The sequence below is a fragment of the Berghia stephanieae genome, chromosome 2 (genome assembly GCF_034508935.2).
Source record: "Berghia stephanieae isolate SIO BIC M18660-M18661 chromosome 2, UCSD_Bste_1.3, whole genome shotgun sequence".
Lineage (NCBI taxonomy): Eukaryota > Metazoa > Mollusca > Gastropoda > Nudibranchia > Aeolidiidae > Berghia > Berghia stephanieae.
In genome coordinates this window covers 48977545-49002834 of record NC_088361.1, presented here as the reverse complement: position 1 = coordinate 49002834, position 25290 = coordinate 48977545, and the positions used below count along the sequence as shown (strand labels likewise).

The 25290-nt window shown below is 36.5% G+C and overlaps 2 protein-coding genes across 2 annotated transcripts in view; one reads left to right on the top strand and one right to left on the bottom strand.

Moving 5' to 3' along the window:
* Positions 1 to 306: 306 nt before the first annotated feature.
* LOC144965070 (protein Abitram-like) lies at positions 307 to 24793 on the bottom strand. The gene is made up of 5 exons (XM_078899970.1): positions 24683 to 24793; positions 17514 to 17565; positions 15032 to 15158; positions 3545 to 3691; positions 307 to 1213 (listed from the first exon to the last, which is right to left on the bottom strand). Exons 1-5 carry the CDS (start codon positions 24732 to 24734, stop codon positions 1055 to 1057), a joined length of 537 nt encoding a protein of 178 aa, XP_078756096.1. The 5' UTR covers positions 24735 to 24793; the 3' UTR covers positions 307 to 1054.
* Positions 24794 to 25066: 273 nt separating this feature from the next.
* Positions 25067 to 25290, top strand: part of LOC144965069 (uncharacterized) — a 36384-nt gene continuing 36160 nt past the window's right edge. The window contains exon 1 of the mRNA XM_078899969.1: positions 25067 to 25213. The gene's annotated coding sequence lies outside the window, so the exon portion shown is untranslated. The remainder of the gene's footprint in view (positions 25214 to 25290) is intronic.

The window sequence follows — 25290 nt, the reverse complement described above, 5'->3', positions numbered from 1 at the left end:
AGAAGAAGAAGAAGAAGAAGAAGAAGAAGAAGACAAACAGCAGGAAACAAATATAAAAACAACTAAGTCGCAAATGAACACACATCTGAATATACAATAATTGTCTACAGTCAAATAACAATCAATCACCTCAGTTATCTACAATGGCAGAAATAATACAATATATATCAAAGACACCTGTGTGGTGTAGGTGTCCTTGATATATATATATAATATATATATATATATATATATATATATATATATATATATATATATATATATATATATATATATATATATATATATATATATATATAGCCATCAACGAGCATAAAAGTGTATCCAGAGGAGAAAAACATTCTCAATCTGATCATGTTTTGACTTTGATACATTCTGATCACATGACATGTGAAAAAGTTCTTTTAATAAAAAGTTCCGATTTTCTTTGTTTAGAACCAAGCTGCTTGTTGATGGGCGGACGTGACATCAGACTATTGAATCCAATTCTGATTACCCCGATTTTAAACTCAATATTCCAGAGTTGCCAAGCCCAATAAAAGAAAAAGCGTTAGATTGCTTGTCCAAAACAAAGGAGTAATATTTGGAGAAAAAGTGTACAATTTGAAAATGAACCACCCTTAAGTCATCTTATTCCCTGCTGTTTGTTTGAGCAATTAAAAAAAAAAATTCTTATAACAAGATTGTGTGGGTAAAAAAAATATCCACAAGCTTAAGGAAAACTTGAAAATTAAACTCTTTCAAACAACAATTGTTAAATCAAATATTGCAGGAAGTGAGGAGAATGCTAAAAAAAAAAAAAACACATTAAAAAAATAAAAATAATGAGAAACAGAAAAAAAACACTTTTCATATAAAAATGTATAGATTTGATTCTCATGAAAAAAAACCTACAATCTGAGAGAAAAAGCATACAATCTTACAAAGGTGAAAAAAACATACAAATATGTTGGGATTTTTTTTTTTTTTGGCGTAGAATTGGCAGCCCTAATATTCCCATACAAGCTCATACAAACATAATATATGCTACTACTGTATATAGACACATATTACGTCAGGAAGACGACTGGGATTCCGCATCTTTGGCCAGTGTCTCAGCAGACCGCTCTCTCAATACTGACAGGTAATCGTCTGGCGACTTCAGTTTCTTCATGTCCTCGTCAAACGTTTTCAAATATGGAAGGATGACTGCGATGTACCCAGTCCCACTTGGCTGCAAAGGAGTTCATTCAATATTCAGGACTCGGAGTGAAGAAAACAAAAAAAAATTTTTTTTTTTTTTTTTTTTTTTTTTTTTTTTTTTAAGAGTTTTACAGCGCTTGCAACACATTTAGGTCATATAAGCGCCAGTAAAAAGGAACAAAATGGGAGAGTAAAAAGTTCTAGAATTACAATTAAAGCACAAAATAAAAGGTGAGACAAAGGGGAATTGGTTCAAATAGGGAACAGATGTAGATTCCAAAAGCACACCATCAAAGTACTTAGTTTGAGATCACCTAAAAGTCTCATCCAGACACAAGCACAGGTCCAAACTAAGAGTAAGAGGAATACACTCAAATGTTTACAAATCATATAATATAATATGTAAACTAAACATAATACAATGCATAATAGAGAGATGATTTACAAGGAAAAAAATATCATCTCCCAAAACTATAACTATACATTTGACTGTTTCCCTCCCAGCCAAGGAACTCCGGCCAGGGTCAGGACAAAACCAAGTAATCTCATTCCAAGACAACAACAGGAAACAATTGGAAAACGGGTATGGGGGGAAGAAGACACAGCATGTACCTCCCTGCCCACTATGAGAGGTCAGGATCCCCACCCAGGAAACAAAAAATAAGTACAGTGGAATCCTGATAAAGCCAACACAGAAAGATTGGTTGATTTTTTAGCAAGGTTGACTTTATCAATGATATACACTTATATAAAGCTGGGATGCCACCTGACACATTTTTAAAAAGCCTAATAATTTGCACGAATGTGCCATTGAGAAAGGTTTCAAAATAGTGAAGTGGATTACTGCTACGGTATATAGTATAGTAATAATAATAATAATAATAATAATAATAATAATAATAATAATAATAATAATAATAATAATAATAATAATAATAATAATAATAATAATAATAATAATAATAATAATAATAAAAAATAATAGTAATAATAATAATAATACTTTATTCACCCATAGGAAATTTTTTGTACAGACGTGTTGAACAGACATGATAAGTTAGCATATAACTAGGTGGTAAAAGTATGTATGTACTTGTTATTGAATTTAAGAGTAGATAATGCACAAAGAACACTGGACCAATGTTTAACTAAATTGATAAAAGAAAGTGCTGAATTTTTTTAAAAAGTTCTGGCTGGCATCGGACCATCACAACCGTAGAATTCAGAGGATCCGGTCAATTGGCAAAAAGCCGGAAAATGGCAGAAAATTTGGGACAACAAGATGTGTTGATTTTAAGGAGAAGTTGACTTTAAGAGTGTTGACTATATGCGGATTCCACTGTAATAAAAAAGGGAAATAAGAACAAAGTCAAAAGTAACAACCAACTACTGACAAGTTAAGGAGCAGTTGAGACAGCTGATTTTATGGGATGTTATTTTTTTTTTCTTGTATTATTCTTTCTGCTTTGTCTTGCACTGCCTCATAACACTTTCACAGATATTGAGTTTCTAACTGATTTTTTCCCTAAAAATATGTTTGAGAGCATCAATTTGACAAATAAATTAAATATAAACATTAACATGGCGTATTTCCACTGATTAATCATGTTCAATGAACTTCACAATGCTTTATTTACTCATTCAATATCAATTATATGAAAATATTGCCAACTTGTATTTTACAAGTCACCTGGCAGATGGCGTCCATTTTGTAAAGACACTCTCACAATATTCATCACTGACGATGGCCAAGTACTCAATCACATCTCTGTCAAATGGATACTGCGTATAAAGTATCTTACCCAAGGATGCAACATCTGGGCCAGATTTTGCAATCATTGTCACCCATCCAAACAGTAGCCAGGGTCAACATTGCTTTAACTTGCAACATCATGTCACATATTGGGTATTCCAAGAGTTTGTTTTTTTTCCCCGTGATTCTCTCTGCTCAAAACAAAAGAAAAAAGTCTGAAATTTTTGCCTGGAAAGACCCTATGAAAATAGTTCGCGCAAAGCTGCTCTTCATCACATGGTACGGTATTTCCTTTATATCATGATAAAAAGGACGCATATCCATCTAGCATCGCCTTACAACCATTGCCTTTAAACAAATAAAAATGTGATGTTTGGAAACAAAAGATCAAATTTAAAAAATTACAACAAAAAAATTAAAATCAAGTCTCTACCAAAAAAAAATAAAAAATAAAAAACAGATGGAAAATTTCAAAAAGTCAGTTTTACAACTCTAACCAGATAAAAAAAAAAAGGACATCCCTGTTTTTTGGGGGTTTTTTACATTTTTTTTTTTTTTTTCAAATTCCTGAAAGTAGTCTTAAAATTAAAACAGATCAACATAACCAACCTTATCAGAAAGTAGCTGGGGGTTTTTGCAAAGGTTTTCATTGACCTCGATGAGCTGACCCTTGACACAACATCGGAGCCTGTAGCAGCTTCCATCACTACAGGTCACTTGACAGAGGGCTGACTGGGGTTTCACAGACTGGGCACCCTAGCAATCCAGTGGAGTAGTGGGGGGAAAAAAAGAAGTAATCATTTACAGTTAAAAATTGAAAAAAATTGAGCTTTTACATATCACAATATCCACTAAACATGCTCAAAGCGCTTTACAAGGGTCCCTGGCCAACAGCAACACTTAACAACATGTAGAGCGGGACATGACGCCTGTTAGGCGATTTTACATTTTTGTTTCGGACAGAGACAACACTATCTATAGGTCATATAAACGCCAGTGAAAAAAAAAGAAAACGGAGTGGCTATTCGTCAGTACTGACCCCCAGGCGCTGGCACCTGCGGGTCAGTACTGACGAACAGGCACCGGCGTCTGGGGGTCAGTACTGACTAATACTATTACTATTACTAGTACTGATGCCAATTGGTCAGTTATGACCTGGCCACGGGCGTTGACGGTACCAAAATTATGAAAAAATGCCATTTTTTTAAATAACTTGCTCTACGACAAATAAATCAGCATTTCCTGTCCCATACTAGTCTCAGGGAAGCCCTTGTTTTCACTAAATCTTTTTGTCGGTTTACGTGAGATTTGTTTAATAAATATATCAATTAATTAAACAAGTGAAATTGTCCAATCCTGAGAAAAAGACCAAATTTGGTGTTGAAACGCCAAACTGGAAGCCCTATATTTCTGTTCATCCAACGCGCATGCTCACTGCACTGATGCGTGGCGCTAGAACTGAAAGTGAAAGCTCTTTCATTGTCTCGTCTTTCTTCATTCCTGTCATTTGAAATTCGGCTTGCTCGCATCTTACTGAGACAGGAAAAGTAGAAAACGGTAAGGGCTGCCTGAAGCCGGTGATCGTAAAATACTAACGAAAGAGTGAAAATGAAAGGCTTCGTATGGGAACAAAACAGACAATGGACGTTTCGGGTACAAACCATTCATTAACACAATACACAAATAAACGTGGAAAACAAATAAAATATAATGAAAAATAACTTTGTCGTCTGTACTCAATGGTGGTTGAGGTTGCAGTATGAATGAAATGTCAGCGTGGGTAGAGGATAGGGTGCCCCAGGGGGGTGATCTGATTGATAAGAAAAGGTCAGCGTCAGGGAACAGAACCTTCCAGAAAATAATGGAAGATAAAAGACATATAAGTAGTAGTAGTAGTAGTAGTAGTAGTAGTAATAGTAGTAGTAGTAGTAGTAGTAGTAGTAGTAGTAGTAGTAGTAGTAGTAGTAGTAGTAGTAGCAGTAGTAGTAGTAGCAGTAGTGGTAGTAGTAGTGAGTGGTAGTAGTAGTAATAGAATGGACAAAGTATTATAAAAGAATCGTAACAGGAAATATTATAACACATTTTCCTCTATTTTTCTTTAAATAAAGCTATAACGAAAATATACGGGGAAAAAAACAAACAATAAAAACAAAATAACCCAAAGAAATAGAATGGACAACATAAAATAAAATAGAATCTTACGGTGGCTTGAAATAACGAGTCATATCGTTGCCCCAACGGCATCTAACGCGTTAGAAATCAAACTTATCTAGGTGACCAAGTGTTACTGTGTGCAATCGGATAAGTTGGCCTGAGAGCCTGGAATTTTAATTGTTTTTTTTTTTTAATCGTATACTTTTGGAAGTGACGAATAAGTGCGAAGAGGTCTTTGCACTGACGAACAGGTCCGATGTTCGTCAGTGCTGATAAATGGTGGGCGGTGGCACAGACCGAAGAGAGGTTGTCTGTGGGCGGTGGCACCTGTTGTTCAATACTGACCAATAGACACCAGGTTATTGGTCAGTACTGACCTCCAGGCACTGGCGTCTGTTCGTCAGTACTGACCCGCATGTGCTAGCGCCTGGGAGTCAGTACTGACCAATAGCCCTAGCCAAAAGAAAATGGGATAGTCAAAAAATTTCTATAATTACAAGTAAAGCACCCAAGAAAAAGTAGGACAAGGGGAATTGGTTCGAATAGGGAACAAATGGTAGATTCCAAGAGCACACCATCAATGTACTTTGTTAGAGATCCCCTAAAAGCCTCATCCTAAACCCAGCACAGAATCCCACTAAGAGGAATACTCTCAAATATTTACATGATACGTTCAAACAAAAAATATAACCCAACAAGGTAAAAAAAAATAAAGATCTGAACAAGTGTGTATGACCGATAATCAGAAGGTCTGAGGTTTGATCCGCAGTCAAGGTAGACTGATTTTTTGGGATGTTTTTTTTTTTTTTCTTGTATTTTTCTATCGTGCTTTGTCTGGCACCTTTCATACACAATTGTTCAGATATTTATTTTACACCGGTGCCTGCTCCCTAGTTTCTTAACTCACTCAATCCTAGATATGTTTGGTACTTTTCAAAATTAGAGAGAAAAAAAATGTATTAAAAATGAGCATGTACATCGATAGTTTTATTCAACTACCATTAACATGTAAAAACTCAAAACATTAGCTTTGATAATACAGTGGACTCCGGATAAGACGATGCCCAGGGGAACCGAGAAAAAAATCGACTTATCCGAAAATCAACTTAACCGGAGTGTAACCAAATGAGCAAAAACTCATTTGAACAAAGCAAACCAATCTAGAATAAGTATGTCCCTTCATATCGCGCGGTCTCTGTAGTGGTCATGAGAGGCTCCTACCTCCAATAGTCCCATAGAGGAATCAGAATACATAAAAATCGGAATTTGAGATAAAAAAGCGGAATTAACTTACTGTTTTTGACTATGACATACTTTGCAACAGAAAATGTAATAGACAATCCAAAAGTACTCAAATGATTAAAAATAAAAAATGTGTAAAAAATGTACAGATTGTGTAAAGACTAAGAATAGGGTCAAATAATAATAGAGAACACACAGGTCCTGGCCGTCTGAGAGCAAAGCATTGAATGGATGGATTTAACCTTGTCAGGACCCTCCCCCCCCCCCCCCCCCCCCACACACACACACCTAATCAAGCAAACGCGCGTGCCGGTACACACAACACACACACGAACACAGGGCTAAAATTAAATAGGGAAAGAAGCTGACCGTACTCAAATAATATTATTACCGATTGAAGCCAACATATAATATTACCAAGGTCATTGACCTCACGAATTGGAGTCACAATAATAATAATAATACTTCGGTCAACCCCCCTCCCAAACATATAATATTATCCGACATCAGCAGCACACACTTTGAAGAGACTAATCAGACATACATAATGTGTGTTGATTGACCATAAGAGATGACGAAATAAGCCATAGCTCACTTTTTTTTCGCTAGAGATTTTTTTAAAAAATTTTCCTCGATGAGAATGCCTTGAATGTGGAATGTATACCAATTAAGTGACATTATTCCGCGAAAAGCGGAAGGGTAGGCGCCTCTAGGTCAAGGTCATGCTTCTTGTAAAATCGTCGAGACAGAAATAGCGATAATTTTCTGTCGCATGCCAAACTTTCCAAATGCATCGAATCTTCCTTTTCCGCGATAGGTTTGCCATTGTAGTTGTAGACTTGACTTGAATTCCTCTTGATAAAATTGATACTAATTAAGAGGGCCATTACATAGGATGGCCTGGGATTAGAACCAAAAAAATCTTGAACTTGAAGTTGCGACAATGTAAAATTTGAGATGGAGAAATTAAAGTTATTCAATACTGCTCATGTACATTGAACACGGACGTCAGGCAAAGCACCTACATCATATCGATGTGCGCCAATCGTTCACGGATATTCTTAACCACTTAATATTCTTACTGGTAGCTTTTTTAACCAATGGAAATACTTGTTTATTTGTGATTTTTTTTGTAGTCATGAGTGATGAGAACATCGACTTAAGCGACATCGACTTATGTGGAGTTTTTTTTTTTACTAATGTTATATAGGAAGAAGGGGGAGGGACCAAGAAAAAAAATCGACTTGGGTAAAAATCGACTTAGGCAACGTCGACGTATCCAGAGTGCACTGTATGCCTATAATCTGTCTCAGAAAAATGCAATAAATAGGCATGGGGTAAAAGTAACCCGGGTAAACTACGGATATAAATGGTGTTAGGGTTGAATGAGTTAATTTGTTGTTTTTTTTTAAGTAATTGGGAACTTGTCAAAATTTCAAATGCAGAAATTTTAAAATTGTATAATAATTACTTGAAAGACAATGATGGTATAAAATATCAGCTCCAGTTTATTAACAGAGAGACTTACTGTGTGGACGTTTCAGGCTTCCCCTCTATCAACAGATAAGACGATCAATAAGACACAAATCACAAGATAGGAATGGTCATTATGTCGAATACATGATTAGGTATCTTAAATAACCATCTCGACTGTGTCTTATTGATCTTTCTGTGAGTTGATAAAGAGGAAACCCGAAACGCATGGAGCTGAAATTTCACCTCACCGTTGCTTTTCAGTGGTATGACTATTATCACTAATGCTACTTGCATTACAACTACTCATATTACTACTTCTTGGACTACTTTTACTGCTACTACTACTATTACTACTACAGTTCACTCTGCTTAATTGCACATCGGTTAATCCCACACTTCGTGTATACGCTACACCTTGATTCCATCTTAATTGGAGAAAAATATCTTTTATAAAATACACAAAAAGTTCGTTACAATGGACAAAAATATACCCATCAGCGGTGAACTGATATCTCTCTGTGGAACATGGGCACTAAAGACAAGCGAAGAAGAAAAACTTGAGGCTTTCCATAGAAACAAAAAGATCTGAACAAGTGTGTATGAAAGGTGCCAGACAAAGCAAGAAATAAAAATACAAGAAAAAAACCCTCCAAAAAAAAAATCAGTCAACCTTGACTGGGGATCGAACCTCAGACCTGATTACTGGTCAAATGTGCCACCATTACACCACAGAGGCGCCCGATAGTTGGAACAATTTTAATACCTTTTTTTGTTTGTTTGTTGCTTTAGGTCTCTTCCAACACAATTGAGGTTATATGAGAGACCGCTGAAACAAAAAAACAAGCAATCTAACAAAAATAGTACAAATGTAAATCAAAATCATAACCTAAAGATATCATAAGCTCAATTATAAATAACCAAGAACAAACAGGCAGAAGATTTACAGAAAAAAAAATAAAATATCCCCTGTCAAAAATACAATCACAAACCAATGGTTGCATTGCACGAACACAAACATTGAACACAAGAGGACGAGGACGAAGACATTTGAGTTGCTACATTTTTATATTTGAAATGAGGAAAGAAAAAAAAAACATCCCAAAAAATCAGTCGAGTTCAGATCTTTATCTTACACTGTTTCCATGGAAACAGCTCAGGGGAATTCTAAATATAAAAATAAAATAAACTCCCTTTATTCATCCCCAATGAAAATTTGTCTTTAGGGTCTATTCCAAGGAAAGACTGGAATAACCCAGGCATTAGCAGCAGTTCAGCACGGCAAATTAAGCAAGGGCGAGGTGACTTGCTCAAGGCCACACAACGAGGCGGTTAATCAAACTGGTTACCTTTTGGGTACGAAGCAAAGACCGTAACGCTGAGCCACACTGTCCACTACCCAACCAAAATAAGTAACAAATTGCTGTACATAAAATGCAGAGAAACACTGATATCGATTCAAACTTTGGAAAGTGAAGCCTACTTGGATATATTTTAAGGAGAGCTAGAAATATTCCAGCAAAATGGAGATTTTAAAATGTTATAAAATGTCTTCATTTTTATATTAAGACATAGCTGCCAACTTTTCAAAAATAAAATAAGGAACGCTCATTTGTCCCGGGATGAGGGGACGACGTGTGCTTCATCCAATCGCAACATATAAAAGTCAGCCTTTTTAATAACTATTGCTAACACTAACAAGTTTGAGATCACAGAGGCCAATCCAAATTTTGCTAAATTATCGGGTTTAGTACCAGCACATTTGAATCGTTAAAATGACACTTTCCACAATGAGAACAGACAATATAAAGAAAGAATTCAACTGCCTCAACTTTGATAAGGACCAATACACAAGAAGTACAATTGTAAAATAAATGAAATAACTTAGGATGGTTAGAAATGCATAACTGCCAACCTGGTACATCACTTGAGAGGGCGTTTTGGGGTAAAAATTAGGTTAGTTCAGATAAAAAGTAGGCGATTGCATATATGTTTTCTTTCATGCAACATAATGCTCTTTAAGTAGTACACAATAATCGTAGTTATAGTAAAATGCACCACTAAATATTAGAGAGTTCCTACTTCTTTACTTTGACAAGATAAACACACCTAAAAGTGGAGTATACTTATTTTTCTTGAACCTAAACCGTTACAAAAGCTTGCTTGAAAAAAAAAATAATTAAAATCAGATGAAGATGTTTTTAAAGGGATTAAATTTATATATTTCATAAATTAATAAAGGGAAATAATCATTGTCATGTTTAATCTATATAAGCAATTGATTTTCTGATTGAATACCTGCCAATCAAAGATGTGGATTTAATTTTATTCTTAATTAAAATAATATTTGTAATAAATAGTGAAAGTATCAATACTGTCTTAGAATATTCAAAGTATATCGAGGCTAACATCCATATTCTATGCAAATCTCCAATACATTATGAAAGGTTTGAGTAAAATACAGGCATCATATAAACGAATGGAACTTTTTTAATTAGTATAGTATAGTATAGTATAGTTTTCCAGCGTATTAGGCGTTTTGTGCCTTTGCTGATCTTGGCATTCAGTTCATCGAGATAAAAGTCAATAAAAAGCCCTAACAGATCTTTTGACCTGTATCTATAATATATAAACTTTTTGATAAATTGAAGGCCCTAACCCTAACAGATCTTTTGACCTGTATATATCCGTCTAACCCTTTGATGGGATCTTAATGGGCGGTTCAACTATGCTAAACATGTAATCTGCTAAGTGGCTATCTAAGCTATTTTTGAAGGCGTTGACACTTGGAGCATTGGTCACCGTTTCAGGGAGACTGTTCCAGCGGTCGATCACACGTTGATTAAAGTAGTGTTGCCTAAGCGATGTGTTACACCTTGGTTTATGCAGCTTGTAATTATGACCTCTGGTTCCATTGTTTGCAAACACAAAAAGTTTACTCTCGACTTGATACAAACTGTGTGTAAACTTGTATGTTTCAATCATATCACCTCGTACTCGTCTGTATGTCATGCTTGGAATTTCAATACGTTTCAGTCTATCCTCATATTGCTTATCTTTCAACCCAGGAATTACTTTTCTTGCTCTGCGAAGCACGCCTTCAATAAGTTTCTTATCTTTCTCAAATTGTGGTGACCATACTGAATTGCTGAACTCGAGATGGGGTCTGACTAATGCAGTAAATAGTATTTTCATAGTTGCTGCATCTAAATAGGTAAAAGATCTTCTGATGAGTCCAAGGATTCTGTTTGCCTTATTAACTTGTGTTTCTATATGCTTTGAGAATTTTAATTTAGTATCAACATGTACTCCCAAATCTTTCTCAAGTTTTGACTTATTCAGAGCTGTTCTGTCGCTACAGTGATGCTGTCTCATATCGTAGTGAAAGATTTTGTTTTTCGTTCCAAGATGTAGCACTGTGCATTTTCCAGCGTTGAACTTCAGTTGCCAATCGTCTGCACAGTTGACTAGATTGTCAATATCTAACTGAAGACTGTCTCTATTTTCTAGATTGTTTACCTTTCTGTATACTTTAATATCATCGGCATACATTGAACATGAGCTAGACAAAATACTTGGTAAATCATTAATGAAGATTACGAAAAGAGTTGGACCTAAGACGCTGCCTTGTGGCACTCCACTAAGAACTTCTGTCCAATTTGACACTGTGCCTTGCACGCTAACTCTCTGTTTCCTGCCTACTAGAAAATGCTTAATCCAGCTTAGAGTATTTCCTTGAACACCATGAGCTTCCAGTTTGTTTAAGAGTCTTTGATGGGGAACAGAATCAAAAGCTTTAGCAAAATCTAAGTAGATTGCGTCAACCGAAGATCCTTGGTCGAGAAACTCTGTCCAATCATTTAAAGTCTTTAGGAGGTTAGTTGAACATGACCTGCCAGAAACAAAGCCATGTTGGCATTCAGACAGTAACTTGTTGTTCTTTAGGTGAGTTATGACATAGTCTCTAATAATGCTCTCCATTATTTTGCAAACCACTGAGGTGAGGCTAACTGGTCGATAATTGCCCGGATTACTCTTGTCTCCTTTCTTGAATAACGGTGTAACTTGTGCTTCTTTCCAATCGGGTGGAAGAGTTCCTGAGTCAAGTGATTTTTGGAACAGTAACGCTAATGGTTCGGAGAGTTCTTCTGACAACTGACATAATACGCGGGGGTGAAACATGTCAGGTCCTGGGGACTTGTTCATATTGAGTTTGTCTAGTTTCTTCTTTACAGTGTCTTTGTCGAATTCTATATCTGATAGTATGTTGTTTACACTTTTTCTTTCACATGTAGGTATATTAGTAAGATCCTTGTTGGTGAATACACTGCTAAAGAACTTGTTAAGAATATTGGCTTTGTCAATGTTAGATGAGGCTGTCTTATGATCATCATACAAATCCGCAATACCGTCTTTAGTCTTCGTTTTTGTTCTAGCATATGCAAAAAACTTTTTCGAGTTCACTTTAGCCATACGAGAAATAGATCTCTCATAGTCCTTTACAGCAATTCTGCATGAGCTTTTGGCTTGATTTCTGGCCCTCGTGTAATTAATATAGTCTGCACCCTCTCTAGTTTCTAAGTACTTTTTGTAAGCTTGCTTCTTTTTCTTGAGTTTTGCCAAGACTGTAGGATTGATCCACCGAGGTGAAGTTCTGTCTGAACTACTTTTAACTTTTGGTACGCTGATGTCCACTGCAGACATAACTTCAGATTTGATAATAGTCCATGCATCGAATACAGATAGGTTTATTATTTTTTGTGTTAGGTCTGCAGCTGAGACTAATTCAGAAAGCTGTTTGTAGTCGCCTTTATCGAAACAGTAGCGGGGTTCGTTCGAGTAACATTTCTTTGTGTAACATCTAAAGTCAAAATATAAAACCTGGTGGTGACTCTTGCCTAGTGGAGCCTCATGTCTTATTGAGTCAATCATTGAATGTTCATTTGTAAAAACCAGGTCCAAAATATTTGGGGTTTGCTCTGAACGGTAGTGAGTTGGTTGCTTAACGTGCTGTGTTAAGAATGAATCCCTGACAGCTTCCATGAATTTAGAAGCAGAGTGATCTGAGTCCTTGGGGGATAACTCGTTTGCCCAGTCTACTTCAGGAAAGTTAAAATCTCCCGTAACTAGAACATGTGATTTGCCTTCTGTCATTTTAACTAAAAGTTCATTAATCTTATCATTGTTTTCAAAAGAGCTATTCGGTGAACGATAAACCGAGCCAACTAACATCCTATCATTGTCTCTAAGTGTTATTTCACACCAAACGGATTCTTTGGATGATGACAAGTTGTCTGACAACTTGACTGGTTGAGCATTTAGCTTTGAACGAACCCATATGGCTACACCACGATGACAACTTTTATCCTGAATATTGTGAAAACAATCAAAGCCTGGAATCTGAAGTTCTACCGGCTCGATTTTACCTCTTTGCTGATTTTTAGGTAACACTTCAGTTATACTTATAACATCAACACTCTCAGCATCAATCGTTAATAAAAGTTCATCTCTCTTGTTAATAAAAGAATCTGAATTTGTATAAAAGCACTTTAAAATGTCCGTACGATGACGGTCTAATTTTTTGTACAAGCACTTAAAACTGTCCGTCTGATGGGGGTTAAAAACATTCTGTACATTAGAACTAAAATCGTTGGTTATTTTCTTTCCTCCTCCTCTCTCTTTCTGTCTGCTGGCCTGCCCTGTCTTCGATTGGAATCTACAACTTTCCCCCTCCATATTGTCCACTTCTCCTCTCCCCCTTTCTGTATTGTCTCTTCCCTTTTTTTGTCTCTCATCTCTACCAATTTCCTCATCTCTTCCCTTTCTAAAGGGGTGTAATCCTTTTTTTTAAAAATATTTTTATGTATTTCTGATTGGCGGAGTTTACGACCATTTCTCAGAACTCCAGAAGCCTGCTCCTCATTCTTAATTGATATCAGAAGAGGTCTTGTACCAGGGGCTTTGGAGTGTAGGCGCTTACAGGTTGATATGTCAACATCAGTGTCTAAAGTTTCTTTACAAAGCGAGATGAGAAAGGTCTTATCATCTCTAATACGCTGGTCTAGTTCCTCAGCACTGCTCTCTGGGATACCGAAAAAGACAATATTATTCTTCCTCCTATCTCTTTCTGCTAGTTCCTTCTCTCTCTGCTCTCTGCTGTCACTTGGCTAGCTAAGTCTTTTCTAACCTCTTCTGCATAACTTTGTTGGGCATTTGCTGTTGGGTTTCGTGGGACACTCTTATCTCTTTTCAAAGTATCAATTTCTTCCCTGAGATTTAAAATTTGGGACTTCAAATCTTCTAGAACATTCCTTTTAAAATCATCCAGGATTTCATTGCATTTCTGTTCTATTAATTTATCTTTTTTGACTGCTGACATAGCTGGTCGCTCGCACTCCTCACAAAACCAGTGAAACTTGCAGGAATCATCTATCAAGAGGGCATATTGTTCTATTGTTATTTCACTACAAACTCTGCAAACATAGCAATCACATCTGTCACAAATAATCATTTCATGGTTTGGATCACTGAACTCTTGGTGACATACTTTGCACTCATCAACTTCAATAGTAACATTTTTCGATGATTTGTTTTTTCCGCCATTTTGGGTGTTTACAACCTCAGTTTCAGAAGTCTTTCCATTGACTTTTTTATTCTTATTCTTTGACATTTTCACTTCAAAATGATTAAAACTATAAATTTATATCACACAGATAAAATATATTAAGAATTTCACTGAATTTCTCCTCTAAAAATTTGTTAACTTCGAATAATCTGATCACAAAATCCTTGAGAAATCAATGAGCCGCCATCTTGGATTTCTAGTCTTATATTATTCATTGTTGAAAATCATTGTTGAAAATCATTTATGATAGAGGCATAATTCAAATTAAAGAGCTACACAAATGGAGATTATGCTCTCACTGGACACCAATAATAATAATAATAATAATAATAATAATAATAATAATAATAATAATAATAATAATAATAATAATAATAATAATAATAATAATAACAATAATAGTAGTAGTAATAGTAATAATAATGGATCAAAACATGCCTTGTTTACCACAAATTAGTCAAAAATTACAAAATACGGATTTTGAACTAAAAATAAGGACTTACGGACTCAGGAAGTCAAATACGGAACAAATCCGTTTTTAACGGAACGGTTGACAGCTAGCTATGTTAATAGTGATATTACCCACTGTGTATTTCCATTACCTTCTTCCCTTTGCCAGAGACTCGAATGGCCAGTCTGTTGATTCCATCCACGTGAAAATCGACGGATGACACAGATTTTTTCTCTTTGAGAATTGGATGGGAGTCCGCAATACATATTACACTGATCCTAAAGAAAAACAAAACAAAAATTTTAAAAACATAAACAAAAACACACTAATATTATTTCATTTAGTTATCATTATCATCCGACTAAAAAACTCACCTAATAGAAAGGGAACTCGGATAGAACAAGATTGACTGGATTGCAGTTTATTTCTCAACAAAAGCAATGTGCTTTTAGTAATATTGGGTTTTACGGCACTTGCAACACATTTAGTTCAGCACCAGTAAAAAGGATGAAAATTGGACATAAAAACATTCTAGATGTACAAATTACAAGGACTTGAGGAAAAAGTAAGACAAAGGGAAATGGTAGAAATAGGGAACAGATGTAGATTCGAAGAGCACACTATCAGTGTACTGAGTTTGAGAGTACCTAAATGTTTCACCCAGACAACAGCACAAGATCCCACTAAGAGGAATACACTCAAATGTTTACAAATCATATGTTAAAAATAAAAAATAACAGTACATAACAGAGAGATGATCTACAAGGAAAATAATATCATCTCCCAAAACTATAACTATACATTCAGCTGTTTCCCTCCTAGCCAAGGACTCCAGCATGGGTCAGGACAAAACTTAGTAATCTCATTCCAAGACAAAGACAGAAAGCAATTGGAACATAGATACAGGGGGAGAGAAGAAATAGCAAGTACCTCTCTGCCCACTGTGGGAGGTCGGGAACCCCACAGAGAGAGAGAGAGAGAGAGAGAGAGAGAGAGAGAGAGAGAGAGAGAGAGAGAGAGAGAGAGAGAGAGAGAGAGAGAGAGAGAGAGAGAGAGAGAGAGAGAGAGAGAGAGGGGGAGAGAGAGAGAGAGAGAGAGAGAGAGAGAGTAGTAGTAGTAGTATTCACATCAACAGTTGTTGACAAGCGACAGTAATTATTTTTGGTTGACGTCAACATTCTAAATTCTATAATATTAATATTAAACATTCTATGTTATATATCATATGTAAGATCAATAATAGTCAGTGTTTAATTTTGACACATTTATCTCCTTGTTTAAAATTTCCATGAAATAATGGAATATTTATGGAGGTGTGATAAACTGTCACAATGTTGTTGAGCTTTTTTAAATAGCACAATATCCACTGAACATGTTCAAAGCAATTTACAAGAGGTCCTTAGCTTACAGTAACACGTAACATGTAGGATGAGACATAATGCCTGTTAGGTGATATGACAATACTTTTTCTGACAGAGACGAAGCTGTTAACGGCCAGGTTCTCATTTTACACCTGAGTAGGGAGAGAGAATGTGAGTAAAGAGTCCTTTCGAAGACTCGAGTATGCACCGCTCAGAGCGGATCTCAAACCCAGGACATTCTGATCCGAAGGCAAGTGTCATACCTCAAGACCACATACCCCTCACAGAGTTTCTATTGTTAAGAGATTCTATGTCAATACTTTAGAAATTTATGGGAAATGTTATAAGATCTTTCTTTGCCTGATTCAATTTGGAAACATCAGGCAAAAACTACTCTATCAAATCAAATACAGTGGATTCCACATAAAAGCATTACCTCTTTTTGGTCCCAAATTTTCTGTACTTTATCTACGTGTGTTCGATGAATTAATGGATAAAGTCTTTGTTGGCTTTATCAGGATTCCACTGTATTAAAAATTGAGCTTTAAAATTTGCTTTTATATACTGCAACATCCACTAAACATGCTCAAAGCACAGTACAAGGGGTCCCTGGCCAACAGCAACATTTAACATTTAGGATGGGACACGACACCTGTTAGGCAATATTACAATTTTTTTTGGACAGAGACAACGCTGTTAACAGCCAAGTGCTCATTTTACACCTGAGTACGGTGAGAGACTATGAGAAAAGAGCCTTCTCCAAGGACTCAACTATGCGCTGATTGAGGCTCGAACCCATGCCCTTCCGATCCGAAAGCGAGTGTCATACCACAAGACCACATAGCCGCACATATTAAAATATCAAAGAGTGGACAGGCCTGGATCTCAACAGCCTACTGGAAAAGGCCAGAGACCGTGACGAATGACGTAAGGTTGTGAAGTCTGCATCCTGCATGTCCCCCCAACAATTAGCTGGTCCTGGAGATTGAGTGAGTGAGTGAGTGAGTGAGTGACAACAATGATGTTCCCAAGACTATAATCCAATCCTTTCAGAATTCTACCTCCCAGCATGAAGATCATAATTGGTCAAAAAATAAAGGAATATCCACTTGGTCACCAAGGTTTCTCAAGTAACTCTGTACACTGAAAATGGGTACAATCTTGGGGGAAATGCGTACAAGCGTACAATCGCTGAAAATGCGTACAATTCCGCAATTTTTGCGGTAGGTTGGCAGCTCTGTGACTGTATATTTTTAAAATGCATCTGCATACCTGTTTGAATGAGTCAGAATCAATTGGTCCTCTCCACCTTTATCTTCTACATCTGAAAGTACATTAATTAAATTTCTAAATTGATTCATCAACTTTAGAAACTAAAAGAAACAAAAAAAATAATAATAATAATAATAAACAAATAAAAAAAGGTGGAATTGCGTGGCATAACAACATTGATAAATTAGGGAGCAGGCACTGGTTGAAACAGATCTGAAAAAGTGTGTGTGAAACAGTACCATACAAAGCAAGAAAGAAAAATACAAGAAAGAGAAAGTGTGTATAAAACTGTGCCAGCCAAAGATTTATTATATATTTAATGTGAATTTTAGCAGAAAAAAAAGATGCCAAAAAAATATATTTGGAATTTTTTTCGCTAGTTTTTGGAAAGAATATATTTTTGTAACTCTGCATAAGATTATTAACCCCCAATTTGCTCAGTTGGGTGATTCCTGTTGACATCAGACATCTTGTTTGATGAATTATCTATATTCCTTTGTGGAATGCCTAGACAATGATATCTTATGATGCTGTGGCGGAAGGGCATAATCATTTTTTTTTGTATATCATCTCTCTTATAACGGGAAACGTCATAGAATGGTATTGGTGTGCCCATTGCTTAAATTTCATTTATAATACACAAAAGGCAGAAAGGGAAAAATGAAATAAATCAAAGTCAGAAGAGAATGAAGGAATAACTGTGCACCTTGCCCAATGGGCCCTGAAACTCGTGCCCAGGTACCATGTAATGTAGATTCTCCATTTTTTGCATTTACCCTATTGTTATCATAGTTGATGATGGCGAGTGGTAGTATTGGCAGAGTGTAAAGGCCATGGGAGGGAATGGATTCAGTCCCGGGGTCAACTTAGGAGTCCCAGACTGTAACCGCGGCAGTGGTGCTCAAGTGAGGAAGATAGATCGAGACAATGAAGTGACAGTTTAGTATTACTGATAGTAGCATGACTTCATGTGTCAGAAGTAGAAGTAGGGAGTTGATTTCATGAGCGAAGAGCACACACCACAGTCAAGTCCAGAGAGACCATAGTCTACCCGATTCCTAGCCCATCCACTCTAGAGTAGTAGAGGCGATCAAACAACAAAGGCCAGGATGTGTAGTGATGAAGTCTTTATTCAAGAACAATGGAACAGTTCATTCTTTTGTATTGTATTCTATAGGCATTATATCATAACATTGGCAGTAGCAGTCAAAAATAGATTTAACGTGGACCTCCGGGAAAGCACTTACGTCATTGGTCCAGTTAAAGTGATACATTCTACTGAAGTGAGTAAAACCTGATCGAGTTGGTTACATCTTCATGATTAAAACAAAAATGCAAATAACATAGGACGTGTATGAAGGGACGAATTAGTCTCAACCAAAGAGTTATGCTACAGAATCAATCATAGAATATTGCAGAGATAAAGAGTAAATGTTTAGCTTGTAATTATTAATCAAAGGCATTAACGTTAGGGCTGTAAGAAATATTTAAGTAACAATTATTAAATATACAGAAGAACAAAGTAGATCTAGATGACAAGTTATGTGGCTGAAAAGCTATCATTTGCCAGAATTAGTGATATAAATTTGTAAACGATCATAGTTGTTAAAATGAAGTTATAACGATGTGAAGTGGTGAAAGAAAACATACAAAAATATATTATCAAGCCAGGAGTCGGTACACACAGCCGAAGATAAAAATAGGCTACCTGTGTAAAAGCACAACACACAAACACACAGTGTACTACTGGTCATAGTAAAGGAATGTTGAAATCAACCACAGAGACACACAGACTTGCATACAATTAAAAAGTGATGGTAGCGACAAGTAGTAATAGAGTACAAAATCAAATAACATAAGATAGAATGGTCATTCTATATATATATATATATATATATATATATATATATATATAATATATATATATATATATATATATATATATATATATATATATTATATAAACAAAAAACCATAAAAATTTATAAATAATAGTGCTCAACTCTTTGATAAAAGGAGCTATTTATAAAATACTTCAAGTATGATCAAATTCTACAATATTGTTTCGAGCATTCGCTCTCATCATGAAGTGATCTAAGGGATGAGCTAAGGACTCCAGCCATGACCAGGACAAACCAAGTAATCTCATTCCAACACAAAGATAGGATGCAAATGCAACTCAGAATACAGATTGATAGAAATAGAGTGGGTAGCAGACGCAACAAGTGGCCTTCTTCTGGTCAGAAGAACCCACTTTAACTTTTGCTTTTTAAATTTAAACCATCTGGTCATCGTCCATGAGCCATGGTCATGGTCTCTGTGTGTAAACAAAGCAAGATGGTTAGGGCTAAGTTAGGGACCTCGTTCCTGTGTAACCACCAATGCCTATTTTATGGTTATTGCTTCGACATCAACGTCAACTTCATCAATTTAGAGTGAGCATCAATGAGAAATGGACGGCGGAGGAGGAAAAGCCATAGTTGTTATAGCTAAAATGAATGATACCTGGATACCTCTTTATAGAGCTTTTAGACTTGGTGTAGTCTCCTTCGCTCCTCCTCATCTATTATAATGATTGGACCAATTTTTATAATTGAACTTGTTTCCTAGGGTGTTGCTTATCTCCAACTCTGCTTTGAATTTATTCAAATTTTTTGCTGATACTGTGGTTTCTTGCAGTTTATTCCAGTTATTTACAATTCTAGATGAAAAAAAGTTCCTTCTTTCATTTGTTTTAAAACGTTCTTTTTTCAGTTTCTTGCTGTTTCCTCGTGTCTGAATGTTCTTGTTTAGTTTAAGGAATCCTGCCTCTACCCTGTCTATTCCCTTTACTATTTTATATGTTTGGATCATATCTCCCTTTCTTCTCCTGTAATCTAAGGTCGGGAGATTTAATTCTTTCAATCTCTCACAGTAGGTTTTGTCTTTCAGGTGTGTGATAAGTTTTGTTGCTCTCCTTTGCACTCTTTCCAAACAGTCTTTGTCTCCCTCAAACTTCGGATACCATATGCAGTTAGCATATTCCAGCTTTGATCTAACCATAGTCTTGTAGATGGTAGTCATGTGTTTTGTTTTCAGATTCTTGAAATTTCTTTTCACTATTCCGAGTGTTTTACTAGCCTTAGATTGAACATCTTGAATTTGCTTCTTGAAGTTTAGCTTCCTATCAATAAATACTCCTAGGTCTTTTTCCCCATTGGATTTCTGCAGGGGTTTTTCTTTCATTATATAGTTTGCTTCTCTGTTTTTTTTTCCTAGGTGAAGAACTGCACATTTATCTACATTGAACTCCATCTGCCATATTTCGGACCATTCTTCAAGCTTTTTCAAATCTTGTTGTAAGGTGTTTCTTTCTTCTTCTGTATTAGCTACTCCATAGAGCTTAGTATCATCGGCAAAGATTTTACATTTAGATGATAGATTGTCTGGCAAGTCATTGATATAAATCAGGAAGAGAACTGGCCCCAGTACACTTCCTTGTGGAACTCCACTTGTTACCAGTCTCTCTGTTGATGCTGTTCCATTCATTATCACTTTTTGTCTTCTATCTTTGAGGAAATCTCGGACCCATTTGACTGTCTGATCATTAATTTGATACTGTTCCAATTTCCTAATTAGGCGCCAGTGTGGAACTTTGTCAAATGCCTTTCTAAAGTCGAGGTATATGACATCTAAATTGTTGCCTAATTCCAGGTCTCTCGTCCAGTCATCCATTGTTTCAAGTAGGTTTGTTACTGTAGACCTTCCCGCCATGAAACCATGTTGATCTTTGCTGAATAGTTTGTTCTTGGTCATATGATCAACCATTTCTTCTCTAATCAGCTGTTCCATGAGCTTGCAGACGACAGATGTCAGGCTCACTGGTCTGTAGTTTTCTGGATTTTTTTCTGTCTCCCTTCTTGAATATGGCTGTGACGTTAGCTTCTTTCCATTCCCTTGGTAGTCTTCCTTCTTTCATCGACTGGTTAAATATCTTGGTTAGGGGTTCTACTAGCTGCTCTGCTAAGTTTTTTAGGATGTAAGGATGAAGTTTGTCAGGTCCAGGTGATTTACTCTCCTTTAGGTTTTGTAGTCTCTTCATTACTCTCTCTTCAGTAATCGGCCATTGTGTAGTATCTATATTACTTCTTTTAGCAATATCTGGCAAGTTTTTCTGGTTCTCCACTGTAAAGACACTTGCAAAGAAGAGATTTAGCACCTCTGCCTTGTCTTCATCTTCAGATGCCCAAGTGCCATCTTCTTTTTTTATGTCACAGGTTCCCTGTCTTGTCTTCATTTTACTGTTTACATAACTCCAGAATACCTTAGGATTTTCTTTCGTTTCCTCTGCTATCTTGTTCTCATACTTTTGATGCGCTTGTCGGACTATTTTAGTAGTTGCGTTTCTCACTCTTTTGTATTTGTCCCAATCCTCTTCCTTTTTGCTTCTAGAGTATCTTCTATTTACTGCCTTCTTCTTCCGTAATGCCTCTCTCACTTCCTGCGTCATCCAAGGTTGATTTCTTCTCCCAACCCGGTTCCCTCTGCTTTTCGGGATGTTTTTCTCGAAGCATTGGTTAAGTACTCTGGTAAATCTACTCCAGTTGTTTTCTACGGTGTCCTCGATTAGTATTTCCTCCCATTTGATATGCCCCAGTTCCTCTTTCATACTCTCTAGATCAGCCTTCCTATATCTGAGTGTCAGTTTTTCATCTACAGTCTCTGATGTCGCCCTCAGTTTTAGGAATATGGTGGCATGGTCGCTTTTTCCCAGTGGGTGGCTCAGTCTTAGGTCGATTATGTCATTTTCTTCCTCCATCAATATCAAGTCCAATACGTTGGGCTTCTGGTTTTTTCTCTGTCTTGTGGGTTCTTTTATTATCTGTTGTAGGTAGCAATCTTCAATGGTTTCTATGAAACTTTCCTCCAGGTTTCCCTCTTTTGGTTCGTCCATCCCTTTCCACTCCAGTTCCGGCATGTTGAAGTCTCCCATAATAATTATCTCTGAATACTTTTTTTGTGATGCTCTCCTTATCATCTCCAACATTCTCTCATTATTTTCTCCTGTGCTATTTGGGCTCCGATAAATCACTCCTACTAGTATCTGACTTTGTCCAGTTACTCCAATCGAGCACCAAGCGCTCTCCCTAAAGTCGTGATCTGTGAGTTCCTCTATGGGGTTAACCTTGAGGTTCTCCCTCACCAATAAGTATACTCCTCTGCCGGAAGTTTCAAAATCTCTGCTAGCTATTATAGTGTATCCCTCAATACCTAACTCTGCTATGGTTGGGTGTGTTGTTGCATTCTTTGGCTTAGCTTCTGTTATTGCTATCACATCTGGATCTTCTTCTTCTGCCATAGCCTTTAGCTCCTCTCTCTTATTCATCACATTGTCTGCGTTCGTGTACATGAACTTCAGAGTATTTTTCATATTCACGTGCTGCCCCTCCTTATCATTTACTGGTACTTCTCTTTTTTGAATTTTCTTGTTGTCTTCGAGTCCTTGCTCAGAAACATTTTGGGCAATTGGACTGACACGTTTCCAATATAGTCATTCCTCATCCCAGTCCCAGTCATTTCCTCCAACATCGCTGTCTGTCTTTCTTATTTGTTCACTAAACGTTTCCCTGAAAATGACCCTTTTCTTATATATGACCACATCTTCCCCTGCTTCTCGTCTTCTCTTCAGCTCCTCTCTTAACTCCTTGGCCTGTTCTCTTTGCATAATTGTTTGGTCAGCTCCAATATACACCTTCTGTAAGCATTCCCGTTTATGGTCTTTCAACTGTTTGCTGTTCCTAAGAGCAGTGTTACGCTGATCCGTTGACATCAGACTTATTTTCATGGGTCTTGGTCTATCTTCTCTTCTGCCCAATCTGATCACTTGCTCTATAGGGTTTAGGCTGTCTTTGTCTCCATGAACCTGCAACTCTTTGAGTACCATTTGGGCTTTTCTTATATCTTCTTTGTTGTCGCCATCTTTTGCTTCTGGTATGCCGTACATAATTACATTCTTCACTCTCTTAGCCCTTTCAATTCTATCTTCTTCTAGTTCCAGGTTCTTTTTCACCATTGCCTGCTTCTTCTCCTCAGTTTCATTAATTTTCCTCATTTCATTTATATCTTGTCTTACTCTATCTGACTTTTCTTCTGTACTTCTCTTGAGTCGCTCCTTAATCTCACTCGCCTCAGACATAGGGTAGGCCTCTATCTCATCCTTTGCTGTTGATTTCACTGTTTCTATCATCTCCTCTGTGAATTCACCTTTTTGAATGATATTCACACTTTTATCTACGTCTTCTACTTTTTTCCTGAGTTTATCTACTTCCTTTTCAAGCTGCATGAAATTGCCCAAGAACTTTGAGGCCACTTTGTTGCAGGACTTAGAGCAGTAGTAATGCAGCAGCGGACATTCTTTTTCTGAGTCTTTCTTCAACAGTTGATAGGTGTCATCATCTATCTTTTCGCACAAGGTATGAAACCACTGGTCACAGAGCTCGCACTGTAAGCATTTCTCAATCTCTTTGCATACATATTCACATTTTCCGCAAGTCTCAGTCTCAGCTTTTGCTTTTTCCTTATTTGTACTCATCGGTGCAGGGCTTTCTTTCCTACTACTGCCACTACTAGTACTGGCACTGCCAGATCTACATTTCCTACTACTGCTGTTTAAGCTCATCTTCTTACTTGTTAAATGACTAGATCTATCTAAGTTGTATCACTGTATCTTGTTGTTCACTCCAATCTGATAAGTATCTAACTTATCTCAACTAGATATCTCAAGTACACGCACAAGCCGGAATCCTCTCGAAGGCAGAAATTACATAAATCCAAATCGAAAATGAACAAGTTTTGATGTCCGATATTTCATTCAAGTTCAAGTTTTGTGTTTCCTGGTGAGGGGAGCGAGAAGATTCAATATCAATATTGAATAATAATATTGAGTACTATTGTCACTGCCTAAATATTTCTAGAATTTAGATCAAGAAGATTGAATCAGGAGAGAATCAGAGGAGAATTATGAGTATGATGAGTACGAGTTACGACTGAGTGTCTGAGACTGAGAGTGAGTGGAGTAGTATGGGTATGAGTATGGATATGATGAGTCATTCATTGAGTGGAAGACTCTAGGAATCAGTAGGAACGACGGGAGCAGACGAAATAAGAATGGGCCAAGTTATAAATCTCACCTGCTCGATATCGACACTGAAAATATCTTTCTACAACACTTGGAGGTTTCATTGTTGAACAATAGTGAATGGCAAATCACCAGCGAGGCCGGTGATGGATTTTGTTTATTTTGAAACTCTCTACTTGGAAAGATTTTTAAAGTCCCAACTAATTCACGATGTATTCGACTATCTAAAAGTTGATCGCCGATCAGATTATTGTGTGTCTTATTAGGAGTACTTGTCTTCATTTATATCAACATACGGCAATTAAACAATAAAAATAATATATTGCATTGATTTATGGCAACATTGTATAATTTTCTATCATTATTTCTGCACTCATAATTCCGATAATTACCGACACTTTTCATGCAATCAAAACATTGCTTATAAATATCGATTACAACTTTTATCGATACAGCGGATAAATTCAAATTCATATTTTTCCATGTCCAGTCCAGTTGGTAACCTTGTCTAACGACGTCAACATTTATTCCTAAATTTGGCTTCGCCCTCGTAAATGTGAAGATTACAAATTAGTCACTAAGGGTAACTCTATTCTATGTTTCATATTAACTGTCTACATTCAGCATTACCAAAGCAATATACTTAGCTAATAGAAAAAC

What these genes read in the sequence shown, in the direction of transcription:
- LOC144965070 (XM_078899970.1), bottom strand. Translation starts at nt 24,734, where the DNA reads ATGAAACCTCCAAGTGTTGTAGAAAGATATTTTCAGTGTCGATATCGA. An exon ending in TCAGTGTCGATATCGAGCAG is followed by an intron (nt 17,566 to 24,682) that starts GTGAGATTTATA and finishes ATGTACTTTCAG; the next exon opens with ATGTAGAAGATAAAGGTGGA. An exon ending in CCCAGCTACTTTCTGATAAG is followed by an intron (nt 1,214 to 3,544) that starts GTTGGTTATGTT and finishes ACTCCTTTGCAG; the next exon opens with CCAAGTGGGACTGGGTACAT.